General features: G+C 46.5%; 1 protein-coding gene across 1 annotated transcript; it reads right to left on the minus strand.

Annotated features, from left to right (window-relative positions):
- Window positions 1-3,953: 3,953 nt before the first annotated feature.
- Window positions 3,954-5,856, minus strand: LOC146188301 (uncharacterized). Its single transcript, XM_084605024.1, has 2 exons — window positions 5,786-5,856; window positions 3,954-4,545 (listed from the first exon to the last, which is right to left on the minus strand). The coding sequence occupies exons 1-2, from the start codon at window positions 5,854-5,856 to the stop codon at window positions 3,954-3,956; spliced, it is 663 nt and encodes a 220-aa protein (XP_084461150.1).
- Between the last annotated feature and the right edge of the window lie 10,713 nt (window positions 5,857-16,569).

Genomic DNA, 16,569 nt, shown 5'->3' on the forward strand with positions numbered 1-16,569 from the left:
ATTTTGTCGCACTAACCCCGGCCTCGGGCTGTGTGTGTTCGAACCGCCTCAAAAGTTTTCTACCGGACTTTAGTTCAGCTAAGTTTAGTAGCTGACTTTATTGACCTCGAGCAGTTACGTACGGCAACACTCACAGCAACCGCATCACAGCGAGGAGTGTCTCTACCACGTACGGGGTGAAGGAAATAAAAAAAGAGAGAAGCGCACGAAAACGGGGGAGAGGTATGTTTTCCTTCACATCGCGTGCCTTCCGGCTCACTGCCAGCAGCGGTCACCGGCCAGTCGCTCACGATCGATGGCCGTTCAGAAGCGGCGGTAGATAGCGGCCGTCTCCTTAGAATAGGAAGCCAGCTGTTGATAGTCTCTGTTCCCTTCCTATTACCTTCCTTTTAGTACATATGTACCAACTAGCTTGTCTTCGTTTTATTGTAAAATGTGAATCGAAGCTAATAGCATTAATTTGGCACGAGCAAGAAAGCGAGGAGTTTCCTCCTACCGTGCTTGGTTACGACGCGATCCCGCTCGGTGCCAGGTTGCAAATCATTGTAACATCGAAGGATGAAAACAATATATACTCTTTAAAATTCGGATATTATGCAAATAGTTCACGACGCCGTCGAATGTCACAATGGGAACATCCCGTATTAAAAGTGAAGGATAAAATGGTGCATGATGTTCGCAAAAGCTTCTAAAATGACAGCTACGATGTACTGATAAAATGGACACGTAAGCTGAACATGGGCACTGAAAGTAGGCCACTACAGTTGTCACATTGCGGTGGCTGTGTTTCTAAAGCAAGTACTTATGTGTAAGATGTGTGTTCCCAATTCGTAGTCACGGGTGTATCACTCATAAAACGATTTTTTGATGGCAATCATCCCGTTCTTTTATTGGTGTCTGACTAAATTCAGTTTGTTATCTCGTTGGCGGTTCGATTTGAGGTGCAATTTGGACGTCAGCAGAAGTTTAATTGATTGTTTAGTCTTTATAGAGAACTTTCGTTTTGCGTACGTCGCTCACGGCGGCGGTTCCTGTTGTGGAGCAGCAAGCTCGTTTCCTACAATACCTACAGGACTTGGAACCTAGTAAAAGTGCACAGTAGAACCGCGTATCGCAAGCTGATGAATTTTTTGAATTACATACACCTAAAGGGTTTTGTTTCTTAACATTGATCTAATTGATGTCATAGCACTTGAAAAAGTTTTAAATTACGGTATTTTTATTGTATTCACTACTCATCTTTTCTAGCGTCTTTAACATACAGTACAGCTTGGCCTTGTACACACTTCCTTTTAAGTTGATGATGATGACATGGCCGGCTGAATCTTTCTGTACGGCAGCTGCTCTACCGCGGTTATGTGTTTTGGTGTGATCTACGTAGAAATTTGCGAAATGAGTGTATTATTTTTCACTTCCATTAATTCGCTTTGGATTCTTGTTGACGGCACGAAGCTCTTATTGTATTTCGCAAGGGTAAAATTACATTGAAGAGATGTTTTCATCCATGCAGCAACGTCCTTTTCGTGCAAAAACACGTGTTTAGAGGAACATCAATTTCATGTTATCTTCCTATCTGGTTTAGCCTAGTTCTTATGGTCGGTATACGGTTTGGCTTGTTCCGGAAGGGAGCGATCATACGTTTTGTTCAAAGATAGGTTTGCATGCGTGATCCGAGAGCGAAAATACCTTTTATGCGTATGTCAATGTTGAGTAACGTTTTCGTGATTTCAAAAATGGTTCATAGCATTCCCCGTATGCGCCCTCTATTACTGATGTTCTGCATGCGCCCAAAGCAATTCTTAAGCCGGAATGATATACATGGTCCAGAGCCGTGCAAAGAGAAAACAGCTGTATCGCGTGCACGTGTCATTGTTTTGTAAACATTGCCGCGGGTAGCTTATCAGATATGGCTTGCGTCTAATGATATAGTACGTGCGGTTTAACGTCGAGACGCTACACGCAGGCTACGAGGGACGCCGTTGTGGAAAGCCTTGGATGATTATTATATCACTTGCGCTTTAATGTGCCCCGACGTCGCGCAGCACAATTCGCTTGAAAACGCAGCCGCCACGGTATAAAGTACGGTAATTTAGTAATTTTCACTAGAGGATTATGAAATTCCTTGTGCGATCCTGGATCAATGGGGCAGCTGACAAGTTTTCACGTAGCTGCACAGCCAGCTGCCGATGTCGGAAAGCAGTCATCATGCGGTCGAAGCTTCCGCTCCACTACGAGATATAGCTTGTCGTATATTGTACTATGCATTCAGCGGTGCAGGCCGATTGAGAAGCACTGCACTAAATTTTAATCAGTTTTTCACCTTTAGTCGTCTTTATTAGCTGCGTGTCGTGCACTATATCATGCAGCCAACACAATGCATACTTGATATACATTATTTATTGTTTCGGGGCCAAAGGACATTGCAGAGAGTTGTATACGTGCTGAAAATGTATTAGCAAAGAGCTAATTTTTTTTTTATTGTTGCAGAGACATCAACAAAAAAAAAGGGACAGGGCAAGGACGGATAACTTGGCCCTATTACTGGTATATACATAAATTTCTCAATACGTTGCCGATGAACAACCAGAGAGAGATGGAAGAAAGCCAGTGCTACACTGTGGAGGAGGTAAGACGTGCACATCTTGAAAGCATTTTGCTGCAGATGTTCACTGGTAATAAAAAATAAATGACATTTTGGGAATGTTACAGTTCCCTTGTTCACATATCTGCCTGTTGTGTATAGTTATATTTGTTAACAGTGGCATTATAAAATGCAAGATATGCAAGGTGGTACAAAATTTACTTATAAGAAAACCTTTCGTCCTATTTGCAGCACTGAGCAGTGCTTAATATGCTGCAGGTACATGTCAGCACAATTTCCTAGTGCTATGTAACACTACATCTTGCCATTTTCAGTAGCCTGTAGATTCATATTATTTGCTTGCACTGAAGAATGCTTCAAAATGCTTCGGATATTATTAGTATCTCATTGCTTTCTAGCTCATCCACCAAATGGAGACTGAGTACAGCACCCAAGAAGATGATGCGGCACCCGCCAGCCAGTATGAGGACGCACCCTGCTCTGTAGAGAATGATGCGTGTGAAGCATTTGAACAGTCTGCTACGGCAATTGAGCCAGCGGAATCAAACATCTGCCATCTGACCTCAACGGAGCCGCAAGAAAAGAGTGCAAAACGACCGTCGCAAGCAAACGCGCTAGCACAACTTATTCAGGAGCAGCGGCAGCTGCGCCTACTACTAGAGACAGGAATGAAGAAGACACAGGAATTTCAAGAAAAACAAATTCCCCTGCAAGAGCAAGGTGCGCAGCGTGAAGAACAATTTCTTTCATGCTTGAAGGAAATATTAAAAAAATAAATATTCCTTGCATACAAAACCACTTCTGTCTTGTCTGTCAAGTAGCATGATTACTCTTGAATTCACCACCGGGGTACCTTTCAAGCTACTTTTCAAGTTTCCAGACTTCTCATTGTATTCCTTGACCACTGAAGTGACAGGAAAGCAGTGGCCAATAATAATGGACAGCATAAAAGATTATTCAATGCGAAATAATTATTCAGTTAAACTGAAAACATCAGAATACAAACATATTGCCGTTTCTGATGAAGCTATATAGAAGGCAGTGTAGCTTCGAACCGACTCGTGAAGGAATCACTGGCTCTCCTCTATCAGCTGCGCAATGTGAAAGCCTACCGTTTTCCTAATTTATTCAAAGAGCTGAACATTGTAAGTGTGTGCAAATATCAAATACTTCATTTCGAAGTGGTTACTAGAATAAATATTGAATGCAAATATATCATTCTGGAGTAGTTAAAATATCAAAGCAGTTTACATTAAAAGGCAAACACTTTTACACAAAATGCAGCAATAAAACGAGGGGAAATAATTGTGACGGCTACAACACTTCTGGTTCTGTTGTGCAAAGCTGCTGGTCATGTAGCCTGCTGAGCACGCCTCCAGAAGTACTGAGCAAGAGCAGCTAGGACATCATGTCCATTCCCACGTGACAGAGTAGTGGTGTGCGATGGCTGCTGGAAGATTGCATCAAAGGCAGGCACGTCTCGCTCCCACTGCGAATCCACAGTGTCTCTGAATGCTTCACATATGTTGTGAAGAACACATGCGGCCCTGATGGCTTGCTTCGCATTGGACACTTTGCATTCCATCCGCTTCATCACAAAACGAAAGCGAGCTTTAAGTCTTCCAAACGCATTCTCCACTATGCGTCTTGATCTAGAGAGGTTGTAGTTGTAGGCGGCTTCGCAGGTGTCAGGTGATGATGTACTCTGAAATGGTTTCAGTAATGTTGAAGTCAAGGGGAAAGCCTGATCGCAGAGTATAACCGGTGTCACAGCAACACCTTCGATTGTGGCCACAGGCGATTCAAAGTGTCCATCATCGATAAGTGTACACAGCTTGGAGCGTCCATACACGTTGGCATCATGGCATCGGCCGGGGGCTCCAATATTGATGTAGCGGAAACCGTAGTGATGGTCTACCAAGGCCAGCACTATTATACTGTACCTGCACAGAAGAAACGATAGAAACAATTGAATGATCGCTCATATGCAACAGCGGATAGTCCTATTTGTGATGTGCCCAACTGCCAAAAACAGGCATGCTGAAAAAACGTCCTTCTCAAAGAGCTGCTTAGTTCAGCAACAGGTGCAGGCCACACAGCATGTAAGCTGTGGTCTTATGCATGCATGCTTATGTTTTTTCTTTAAGGGAATGCTATGGGCACATGATCCTGCACTCCACTGCATGTAGGCTATGTGCACAGACTGGCACGCTGCTGCAACATCTTTAGCCTTGACCTCTCCATCGCAATCACAATATTTCTATGTTGCTGGGGACAAAAAAAATAAACAAAGGGGGGAGGGGGGGAATTAGGCAACGTGGGGGCAAAAGTAGCACATGCTGGTGTTGGCAATAGTCTCTTCCTACTACCACTGTACAGCAGGACGTTGCTTGGAAGCAACTGCTAATTCGGCAAAATGTCCCAACTTTTTAGGCCGATGCGTACTTATACAGTGACGGTACACAGAGAGTGGACAACAGTAATTATGAAATTCTAGCATGGGAAATCGCAGAAAATACACCATATTACACTTCCCGCAGGAACAAAAAAAAAACATTTTCTGCAGAAACGTCTGCATTTGACAGCTACTATTTGTGAAGCTATTTCAGTAACGATTAGCTATGAAATATATATCACGATACAACGAGAATAAAATGTCAATTCACTAAAATTTCGCGGCCACATAAGAAGTCTGCAAGGTACCTACCACCCTTCGTAGTTATGGTAATCAATGGCGTTGTCTTTGGGCGGGGGTATCGGGAAATGGCAACCGTCGAGAGCGCCGAATCCCTATGGAAAGCCAGGGAAGGAGAAGAATTCCTTGACATGTTCTTTCAATTCGTGGTGCCGGACCATATGGAGCCACTTTGCCTCAAGTAGATTGATGATGGCGCTGCACACCTCTCGGAACACGACGTTCACAGAAAGCGGCCAATTCCGAAGAGATGGGCAATCGTACGGTGTTCGGAGCTTGAACAAAGCCGATATAGCCCAACGGCCACCCTTTTCTCGACAGACAAGGGCTGCCTCATATTTGTGGTTTCGCGCTCTAAGTCGAGCTTGCAAGACTCCACAATATATCGGAATGTCGTTGGCGACACACGAAACGCTTGCTTAAAGTGGTTTTCTCCAAGGTGCGGCAAAGTGTCTTCGAACCAGCGTTCATTCCGTTGAAATGCCCACCGTTCACGGTGAACTACACGGTCGGCAGCTACTATTCCAGCAATGGCACAAGAATTATTCACCAGCCTCATTGCCACGCTTTCGTTGATTTTAGACTGGGCTTCTATTGCTAATTGTAGCACCTCCTCTTCGTGTTTCCGTTTAACTCGGAAATACAAGTAAGAGGCGACAAGAGTTTTCACTTTCTGCATATCAACCGCGTCGACCGCACTTCCTCCGCACAGCGCCATGTCAGCCATGTTGGTTGTTGACATTTATCGGATCTGTAGGATCTGTAGTTTGCTCATGATTGGCTTTTGTCAAAGCTTGGCTTAATCATCGAACTGATGGGGATTTTTGACGGTTAACTTCAATAAATATTTTTTCCTTCCTTTAAAAAATACTAAGAAAGTTTTTAAACAATTTTCTAGCGCACCTAATTTTTTAAACTGCACATTTTTAGAGTTCTTGATCGTCATTGCCATCATTTGCGAATGACATTATTTTTCACCGTGTAGCACCAAATGAAAACGAACGACATTCGATGCATCGAATGTCATTCGATTCGAATGACATTAAATTTGCTTGTGTGACAGAGGTATTACACACGCTTAGAAAAAGATTGGAATATATCAGAAGCCCAGTTGCAATGGTTCTGTTTGTTACATCTCTTGTATGTCCAGGTTTTGAAGTGTCAAAGACATTAGTTTGATTAGGAATTAGCTTTATATTGAAGCTCCAACGCATTTTGGTCGACACAAAAGTGCGCATGGCCCCCTAACGTTTCACCTAAAATATTAAATAACCTAGCGAAGCCAGAGAGATATATTCATAGTGCCACAAGACCGTCCATTCATTTATGAAAAGCAAATATCTGCGAACATGCGACCATTTATTGCTCCCTGTTCTGAAATTCAGTTATCTGAAATAACGCATATTTTTTGCGATGCACAGCCGCCCTGGCAAACATCAAGTCGAAGTGCCGACATCCAGCGGATGAAACTCGTCCCTTCCACTTCTTCTCGGCCTTGCCGCACTTGGTGAAGATTGTGAGCAATGCATTTTTTGAAACCAGGGTTCAACTTGCCAACGGTGGCGTGCATGCGGGATACATTAAAGAGGCATGGAAGAATTACAATGAAAATACAACGTTTAAAGTTATGCCTCACATTAATAGAATTCATCCTTTTCAAAATGGATTTGAAAAGATGAGAGCTGGTACGGCAAGAGGTCCTAAAAAGCCTTTTTCTATATCGAAGTGAGGTCCAAAAGGCGTAAGGTTCAGCTAGTGAGACAGAAGAATTTATAGCAAAGCTTTTGAAACAAGTAAAAATTCCAGGGCAGGGATTAAAGCCCGATTCTTTGAAAGAAAATCCCCGAAATAATTTTGGGCTTCCTTGATGAATAGCGACTGAACGCATAAAAAAAGAACTAAATAATTGGCTTCCTAAGTGACAGCGCAGTCGAAGGACTACGAGTGACCTTAAATTCCACAAACAATGGAGATTGCAAATTACCTATGCTATAAATGTAGCTTCAAATATATTCTGACCTCGCATCTCTCTCGGGGTAAATTCGAAAGTTCCTTCGATTATGTGAGGAAGGGAAATGAAGCAAACGACCACCCCACATCAGCACAGTATTTAACAACCATTGAAGGCTCCGCCTTCTAGAATACGGGTCCGCGAGCGATGGTCTCGCCCGACGAGTGAAAAACGAACTCTTTCTTTAAAAACACCGGTTTATTCCGGATCAACAGAAAAGTATAAAATAAAAAAGCAACAGCGTTGGTCAAAACTGCGCTAGAAACATGCCGTCGAAGTGCGCGACAATGGACTATGCACAATAAAACGGAACATGGGTCAGGGCTTCACTGCGGCAACACAAAACACACTGCGGCTAGGGCGAGTAATAGGGCCAAAGAGTTGACGACGGTACAAAAGCATTGCTTCTTGCGTGGCAGCACTCACGCTAATACTCCTAAGGCATTCTTGTAGGCACCGCTTCCGTCTTCCTGTGGCGGGACCCCGATCCGTCGTCCCCGTACATCCCGCCGGCCAGGGGCGCTGCCTCGCCGCCCTTTGCTGGCCGGCCGCCCGGCGAAAATGCAAATGCCCCGAGCCATGCTTCCGACGCGCTTATCTACCCTCGGTCTCGCGCCGATAACATGCCGCCCCCGCTCCGGGCAGCTCGCTCATGCGTACTCGCGCTGCCGGGGCGGACACTAACACAAACAGGAAAAAGCGCGCGCGGTTTGAAACACTAAAAGGGGCTGTGGGGCCCCACACTATTAATGCGCTTTATTTTTATCCCCTTGCGCCCCCGCCTAGCACCGGAAACTGTAGCTCTGAGATGATTAGTGCACTGTGCCAAGCCTCAGTATCACAAGTTCAGAGCCGCACAACTCGACAAATTTGTCGATGACTGAAAGTTTAAGAAGGCTCAGTGAATTTACTACTCCAGGAAGAGCATAATTATAACATAAGGAAAAGTTCGAGCCCGTTAGTTTATTGAATGGCGGAATATGCAGTTCGTAAGATGCAGCGAAAGACATGCTGTGAGGCCTGAACCAGACGTGTGACCAACAAGACTGCCCTATGCCCGATGCTAGGTCAGAGTTTAGCTAAAAATTTGTCTCAAATGGTCTTTTGTATACACCTGGGCACCTTTCTAGCCTTGTTAGTACGTTTGAGGATTCCTGTGGTAAAAAGTACATCGGGCAGACTGGCCGCTGTCTCAACAAAAGGCTAAAAGAGCACAGTGATAATGTCGCACGTGTTGCTACCTTAGGCCGCGTAGCCAAACATTGCAGGGACTGCTGCGCAGATTATAGTGACGATCAATGTGAACCTATGTACAGGCAATGCAGTGTCATAGGGAAACACCGAGACGCATTAACAAGAGAGATTATAGAAGCTTGTATGATTATAAGATTGCAGGACGATTGCATAAGCGCACCATCAGTGGCATTGTCCCAGAAAGAGGTCAAATATCTGGAATGTGAAATCTGATACGTGTCGGCCAACCTCAGTTCTTGTACCCTTGCACATTCCTTTTGCTAATTTTGCATGTTTTCCTGTTTTTTTTCCGTTTCTGATCGCCAGGCGGTGTAAAAACCCTACTGGCCTCGAATTAAATTCGGTTGACAGTCAGCGCTGTTGTGTCCTCCTCTTGTTCTGTGCCGTCTTTGCGCTGTAATAATGAATGTATGTAAAAAAACTCGCCCAAAATGTTGTATTATGCTACATACAGTCTTTTGGGAAAATTTTTTTTTCTTTTACATGCTGGAAATTTTTCTTGCAATTATTCGGGATGGGGACTCTCTCGTATATGGTTGCATGTCAATCAAAACTAGGTCTTTATGATGAAATGAAAAAGCGGGTATGGTTCCTTGTATCACCTGTACATTTTTAAACAGTGCTCGCAGACTGACCGCTGGACCTGAGCAGAGTTTTGGTAGCGCTGGCTCTGTTCGTGCCTGCTCCATGTCAGCGTAGACCCAGGCTTCAAACAATGGGTCCGGGCTGTAAAATCAGGCCCGTGCATTGCTCTAGGACAAACACATGCGTTGACACAGCGCATGTATCTGTCGTTCACTTGGCCGGTCTTGCCTCGCCCTGTTTTATTCTCTTCTTCAACATGTACCAAACAGCCTGCATTCGCCCTCTTCTGGAATGGAACAGTACGCATCGCTGCCGGCGCATTGCCAGCGCATTGGTGCGTACTGTTTGTCGTTGGTTTGCGTGGAAATTGGAAATCCTAAGGTTTAGATGACGTTGTGCGTGAATATATCCTCAAAGAAACAGAAAGTTGGGCTAGTTGTATGAATATGTCCAGTGAAATGAAGTCTGGCCAAACAAGGTTGGCGAAACGTGGTGCGTTGTTGGCTCCACTGGCAGCTACGCAAACTCGTCGGATGTTTTTAAATCGATTCATTTCTTCGGGTTTCCACAGAAGCATGAGTGGCGGGTGACCTAAGCATGGTTCTTTGAAAGGCGAAGGCACGAATCTACGTATTTGGTTACTGTGTGGTCATGGAAAGTGCTGAATTTTTAAAATTCCGCTTGCTACCTGATGCTGAGTGCCTTCTGTTCCCCAGGAGTGACGTCACGAGAGTCTCGGAGTCGAAGCCGCACTCCTTCATCTGTAGTCACTTTATTGACAATTAGAAATCGAAGTAACCCAACAGCGTAAGTTACAACACTAGCATTTCCCCGCCTGTGTACAAGAAAACCCCAGCACGGAAAAAGAAAAGGCAGGTCCACCATCGTCGTTCGGGCTGCGTTACGATCTTCAGTGATGGGCAGAGACAATGTTTGTGCAGATACTTTCGCTGACATAGTCAAAGATAATTTACTTTTTTCTCTTAACAGAAAGAGCAGATAGGAGACATGAACGATTCATATTACCATGATCTTGTCATTTTTTCTCTTTTCGTTTGTCAACTAATGAAAATGCGCTGAGAGCTCTGCGTTGATACTCTTGGAATTTGTTAACATTTGTTTGTGGCACGTCCGTTTCGCCTAATAAAATCACTCATTTCACAGCTCAATCAATACCGCATGGTCACAAAATCTGCTATCGGCTTCATATAAAGTCGAACAAGAAAAAAAAATACAATTTAAGTTGTGGAAACGAGCATAAATGTAGCATTTTTTTTTTAATTTCGAAGGCCGTGTCGCAGTTTTTTTTTCGCATTCACGTTGCACCTGACACGGCTTTACGTATTTTCTCATCAGCGTCCATTCCCTGGCCCGCCTTAATACATGTGTTTCTCATCGGCGTTTTAGTGAACGTGAGATTTCCTGATTGTGGCGTAGTATGACAAGACCGTTTTACCTCTCTCAGAAATTCCTTCTATGGCCAATGTACACAGATTTAGCAGCAGTCCGGCAAGCTGCAGTGACAAAGTTGTAAAAGAAATGGCTTTCAGTTATCCGGATTCCATTACGTGCAAATAGAAAACTACATACATGGTCGTGTCCCCTTACACACATCAGGTATCGAGGTCAGGTAGGTATCGGCCCCGCAAGTTCGTGGTATGCTGAGAAAGTAGACCATCTTAGCGAACGAGCCGTCAGAGGGATTCATTTAACAATAGAAAGCCCTCTTAGTTGTCGGTGGCTTATCTTACATCACACTGCGTGTTTTTTTTTTTTTCGATTGTATTTAACAGTTTGACAGTATTGGACTATTGCCTTCAGGTGTTCAAGGCAGGTGCGGTCAATCGCATTGAACTTCCTGCGCTGAGAGAACGCTAGCAGGAAATTTAATTTTTTTTTTCTTTTCACAACCTCCGCAGCATGTCGGGAGAAAGGCATGTATAGTATAATATTTTCTAAGTCAATTATATGTAGCAGCTCTGACGTGTTCAACAAGAGCATTGTCGTATATGAAAAAATGATGCTGAGGTGGTATTACTCATTTGGCTTATATTATGATTAAGTTTGATAGTCTCAAGGCCAGGTTCAGTGAGCTATTGTAGCGTAATTGTGTAGGAGGTCCTGGAAGTATATGTGTGTTTGCTATTCCAACCATAAATATGATCCTACTGTTGTCTTGCTTGTTTATTTTTCTCCTTTTACAGCTCTCGTTGCGAGGTTGAAACTGGAATGTCATTTGCTATTATTCTACTCTGAATCGTTTGAGCCTATACTGTCACCAAAAAAGACAGGTGCAGCATCTTTCATTTACATGAATGCTGACCATTACAACTACCACTAATACGGCGCCACGGCTACATGGTTCGGCGGTATTTGATCTTCAGGCAGGTTTCGACTAGACCTAATATAAGATGGACGCGCAGTGCAGGCGCAATTCCCGTCTTCGAAGTTGCCTTTACAAATGCCTAACGAAGGTGTTCCTTGCGCATGGTGAAATCACGCGCGCTGCATTTACGAGTATATAACAGAAATACCATGCGCCGGGCGGTTTCAAAAAAAAAAAAAAAACACGCACGCCCTGCCGAGAACGGCCCTTTTCATTTTCAAGATTTCCCGGTCAAAAAATACTCCTTGCGAATACTCAAAGCAGATCAAAGCTCTTAAAGCCACACCGCAAAACGACGGGTATACGGACAGGCTCAAAAACGCCTCGCAGAACGGAAACGACTCCGCCGCTCAGCTGCCTCGGCATTCCGCTGTTTTGGCACTCCGCCGCGGGCGGCGCTGTTCCGCCGAGGCGACGGTGGCGCCATACAACGGGCGCCCGGTCCCTATAGACAGACTTCGTCTTTTGAAGACGCCGCCTCAATCGACCAGCGGGAAAGCAAGCAGCATTTCTGAGCTTGGACTGCAGGCGGCTGCCTCCCGCACCTGTTGGGTTGCTGACAGCAACCCCCTCCCCCCTCGAGAACGCTCTTCCGTCTCTTTTCCCCTGAGCGGAGCATCGTCCTTATCTCCGCTTTCTCTCGTCTCAAATTATTTTCCTGTTGTACCTAAGCGCCAAGTGCGAACAAAATATTCCTCAGTATGACCCCCATGGTCAGGGATGGAACACAGCATAGGTGCCCGCGGATATCCGCATTCCTCTTTCTTCAGGAATGTGAGTTTACAGTCCATGAAAAAATTCGAAAGCTCTCTTCGCGACGACAATGTAGCGTTGTGACCGGTTGGAATGGTTGGTGTAAAGTTAACTCTAGCTTGGTGCACAGACAAGATTTTCGTGCCCAATGAATAAAATGAGGAGAGTCAGATGAGCATCAACACGTCAGAAGTGACCTGGGGCCGAATTACGGGACTCGCTCTATAGTTTTAGAGCGTGACGTCAAAATGACAACGCCGTGACGAGATTTGGAATCAACCAATGATCGCCAGGGTGCCGCCCCGGGCCGCTTATTTTCACGGCAAGAGGTGTATTCGCATGTCAAGGAGCCGTTTGCTAACTTTATATGCACATAGCGTGTGAATAAATGAACTAAAGCTTTATTTTTTCAAGAAGCCGCATTTTATGTTCAACGTCATTAAAAAAATCAAGAAGCAGCTACAGTTTTGCAATTAAACGCTCTCGTGGGTAGCTTTTGTTGCCACGAGGGCGCGCTGGCAGAGGTAAACAAGAACAAGTGGCCCACGAATTTGAGCTTAGCCCCCACCGAGAAGAGGCAGCCTCGTATGAAGAGTACATCAGTGAACTTCGCCGCATTATGCAGAAGCATGTGAAGATAACCAATGCGCGTCGAGGGGTCTGTAGAAAAAACTGGTGGGATGGGGAGGTTAGAGCAGCGCTGTGTTCCCTTCGTCTTGCCAACCGACAGCACCGTCGGGCGGTTAGGAATCCTGACAGCGAAGATGTTCAGAGAAGTTGGCAAGAATATTTGCTTCGAAAGCGGGAAATGCAGGCCATTACGCAGCGGAAAATAGCCGAAGCCAACCATAAGACGCTCCAGGACATCAAGAGCGCTGGGAAGGGAGAAGCGTCCAAATTCTGGATGTATGTGGCACGACAGGATGGCAGGCCGGCACAGGCAGAAATCCGAGACGAGTCAAGTGGGGCAAAGACGGCTGATCTTCATCATGCATTGACCGAGCATATACGCAAGTTATACGCGGCACCACCAGCACTTGAGGAGCCTTGCATGAGTTCCCCAACTTGTGAGCAGCCAGGGAGGGCTAATAGGGAAGAAGAAACCTGGTCAGTGTCGTTGGGAGCCATCGATAGAGCAATCGCCCGGATTAGCGCGCGCACAGCTCAAGGGCTAGATGGCATCCCTGCGGGGCTCGTGAAAAGCCTGGGCAATGAGGCGCGGGCACAGCTTGCCGGTATCTTCACAGATATACTGGCAGGCAGCCCTATTCCAGAAGACTGGCGCCGTGGCAGAGTGATCCTGCTGCCAAAAAAGGGCGGTGATGCCGGTCTCTTGCGCGACTATCGGCCTCTCACTATAACCAGCGTGCTGTACAGGGTCTTCGCGCAAGTCCTGAAGGCTTGGATGACCGGGTGGGCGGAAGAGGGCAACCACTTAACCGAGTTGCAGAATGGGTTCCGACGTGGCCGCCACCTAGAAGACAATCTGTATGTCTTAAGCCAATGCGTAGAGATCGCGCGTAAAGAGGCAAGAGGGGTGGTGAGCTGTTTCCTGGACGTAGCGAAGGCTTATGACAGCGTCCCCCAGGAACAACTGCTGCAACATCTGGATACAATTGGAATGCCCAAACCCTGGACAGAGATGCTCCGACGTCTCTATGCCAACAATACGGTGAAAGCCACCCTCAATGGCATCTGGTCGGGCGAGGTGGTAGTGGGTAGGGGTCTGAAACAGGGCTGCCCACTGTCACCCTTGTTATATATGCTATATACGGCGAGTGTTGAGCGGCGGCTACTGGCGTCGGGTGTTGGCTTCTTAGTGGAGCGGATGAACGAAGGCATCAGGGAACGACAAGTGCTGCCAGCGTTGGTGTTTGCTGACGACATTGTGCTGCTGGCAGGGGACGCGGAAGACCTGCAAGCCCTCGTCACCGATTCTGCTGAAGCACTGGCACCTCTTGGGTTGCAGTTCAATGCCAAAAAATCGGCCGTACTTGCTTTTTCTGGGCCGGAGCCCTCCTGTCCCCTGATGTTGCCAAAAGGTGCGCCGCTTCCTCAAGCTACAGAGTACCGCTACCTCGGAGTGACATTCGGGATTGAATCTGACTATACTGCTGGGCATGAGTTACATTTAAGAAGATCATCCCAGCGGGCTGGCAACATCCTTCGCAGGAGATGCTTGTGGGGCTTTAACCGTTTTCTTATGGTGCGGGATCTGTGGAAGGCGGTTCACGTCCCTGCCCTGACCTTTGCCAATGCGGTGGTATGCTCTACAGCACCTACCCGCGAATGGCTGGAACGCAGTCAACGTACTGTTGGAAGGCTGGCTCCGGGCTGCCATGGGAACGTTGCAAACGAGGCAATTCAAGGCGACCTTGGTTGGTCTAGTTTTGAGGCGCGAGAAGCGCGAAGCAAGGCGTCGTATGACGGCAGGCTGAGACTCATGCGTCCACACCGATTAGCGCGACAAGTGTTCGATTACGTCCACCGTAATGGGATCCGCACCAGATGGACGAAGCGACTGCAGCAACTCCACAGGAAGTACGGTTTCTATTCTCAGCCAGTACAAGAGGAGACGGAGCGAAAGAGGGCGAGTGCTGTTGAGACTCAGGTGCGAAAGGTGGAAACTGAGCGCTGGAGGAAGGCCATGGAGGGAAAGTTCACACTTAAGCTCTAGAGAGAACCCCTCTATGACAACGACATCTCTAGCAGCCTCCTCTTCGAGGCACGAGCCGGAGCCTTCCGAACTCAGATCTATCGCCAGCGCTACGATGCTGGTGTGCGAAGTACGGTGTGCAGAGTGTGCGGAGTGAGTGAGGAGACTATCGACCACTTGGTTCTCGAGTGTGCGGGCCTCACACCAGCGCCGACAGAGGGCACTACACTCCCACAGGCACTTGGCTTCAGTATACGCGGCGCTTCTGATTGCGCAAGACAATTCAAAGAGGTGGCCAAGACCAAGTGCCGCTTGAGAGAGTGGTGGAAGACAGTGCGACCAAAATAGTAGATGAAAATGTTAATCTGTATCTATGTACCTGTAAGTGTTAGTGTGCAGTAGGTGAAAGTGATCCAGGCCAGGATATTGTTATAATGTAATATCCACCCGTTACAAAGGGGAAGGCCACAACATCCATCCATCCATCCATCCAAACCGTGCAAATGGCTCTTTTCAGTAAAACAGCTGATTCCACGGCTAGTGCCGACTTTTGCACATCGTCTGAAGTCAAGGTACTGTGTGATTGTCTTAAATGCGTGGAGAAATTATATCGAAGGCAGTGTAATCGTGGCTTTGTTTATTTTTCTTTAAGAAACAGAAACAAAAGAAAGAATCACCGCGGAGCACAGGCGAAATAAACTTTCATGTCCACACGAACGTCTCACACACAATTGGTTCCGTCAGAACGAACACGGGGAAAAGCAACGCGGTTGAGCGTACACTACCAACCTCGCTCGTTTTCATTCGTTGTGTACTGTACGTCGTCTTCGCTCCCACCTTTTGCTTTTGGTGTACTGCGGAGACACCCTTCAGCGCCAACTTTACAGCAGTTGAGTTCAGCCATTTGATGCACGCACTTACTCGCCGTCAGTTATCAGAGGCCGATTGCCTTCAGACACTTGAAAACCTCCGGAGGCAAAAAAAAAAAAATCGGAGCACACATGGCAGACGCACAGACAGAGCGGTCGACTGCGAGCTTCATCACAGTTCACCGGTGCATTCGTCGCACCACAATTCCGCTTTCGCATTTTCAAGTCGAAATAGGAGTCGAAACAACTCGCCGAACAAGTAGAACACATTCTCACACGCCACCCTTCGTCGTTGTTCGCACCTTCGTTGCCGCTTCAGCGCCACAGCCACCACTCACACCACTACACCGCGAACGCCGCCGCCATTTTCGCTCTAAAGCGTTTATGGCCGCCTCATCGCGCTCTATACCACGCGCACTCTAGTCTAAAACCACGGGCATAATTAGATGCGCAACGTCATCTGTTTTTTCGCCTCCGCGACGCAATCGCAGCATCCCGTGACGCAACTTTTCAAGATGGCAACTGCGACCAATAGGAGCGGGCGTTTTATAGCGCTCTCAGTTGTAGAGCGGCCCGTAATACGGCCCCTGGAAACATACCTGACGCAAGCTTTCGCACAGGCATGTAGAAAATCACCACGTGGAAAGTTTTTTTCGAATCTAGGATGGCTACTATAGCCAAGAAAATGCTAGGATTACACTGTCCCGCATTGTCGCGAGGTAAGCGCACGAAAATAATGAAAAGATGACGCGAAGGTG

Source organism: Amblyomma maculatum, chromosome 5 (genome assembly GCF_055883805.1).
Source record: "Amblyomma maculatum isolate TAMU_Amacu chromosome 5, ASM5588380v1, whole genome shotgun sequence".
In the NCBI taxonomy this organism is placed as follows: domain Eukaryota; kingdom Metazoa; phylum Arthropoda; class Arachnida; order Ixodida; family Ixodidae; genus Amblyomma; species Amblyomma maculatum.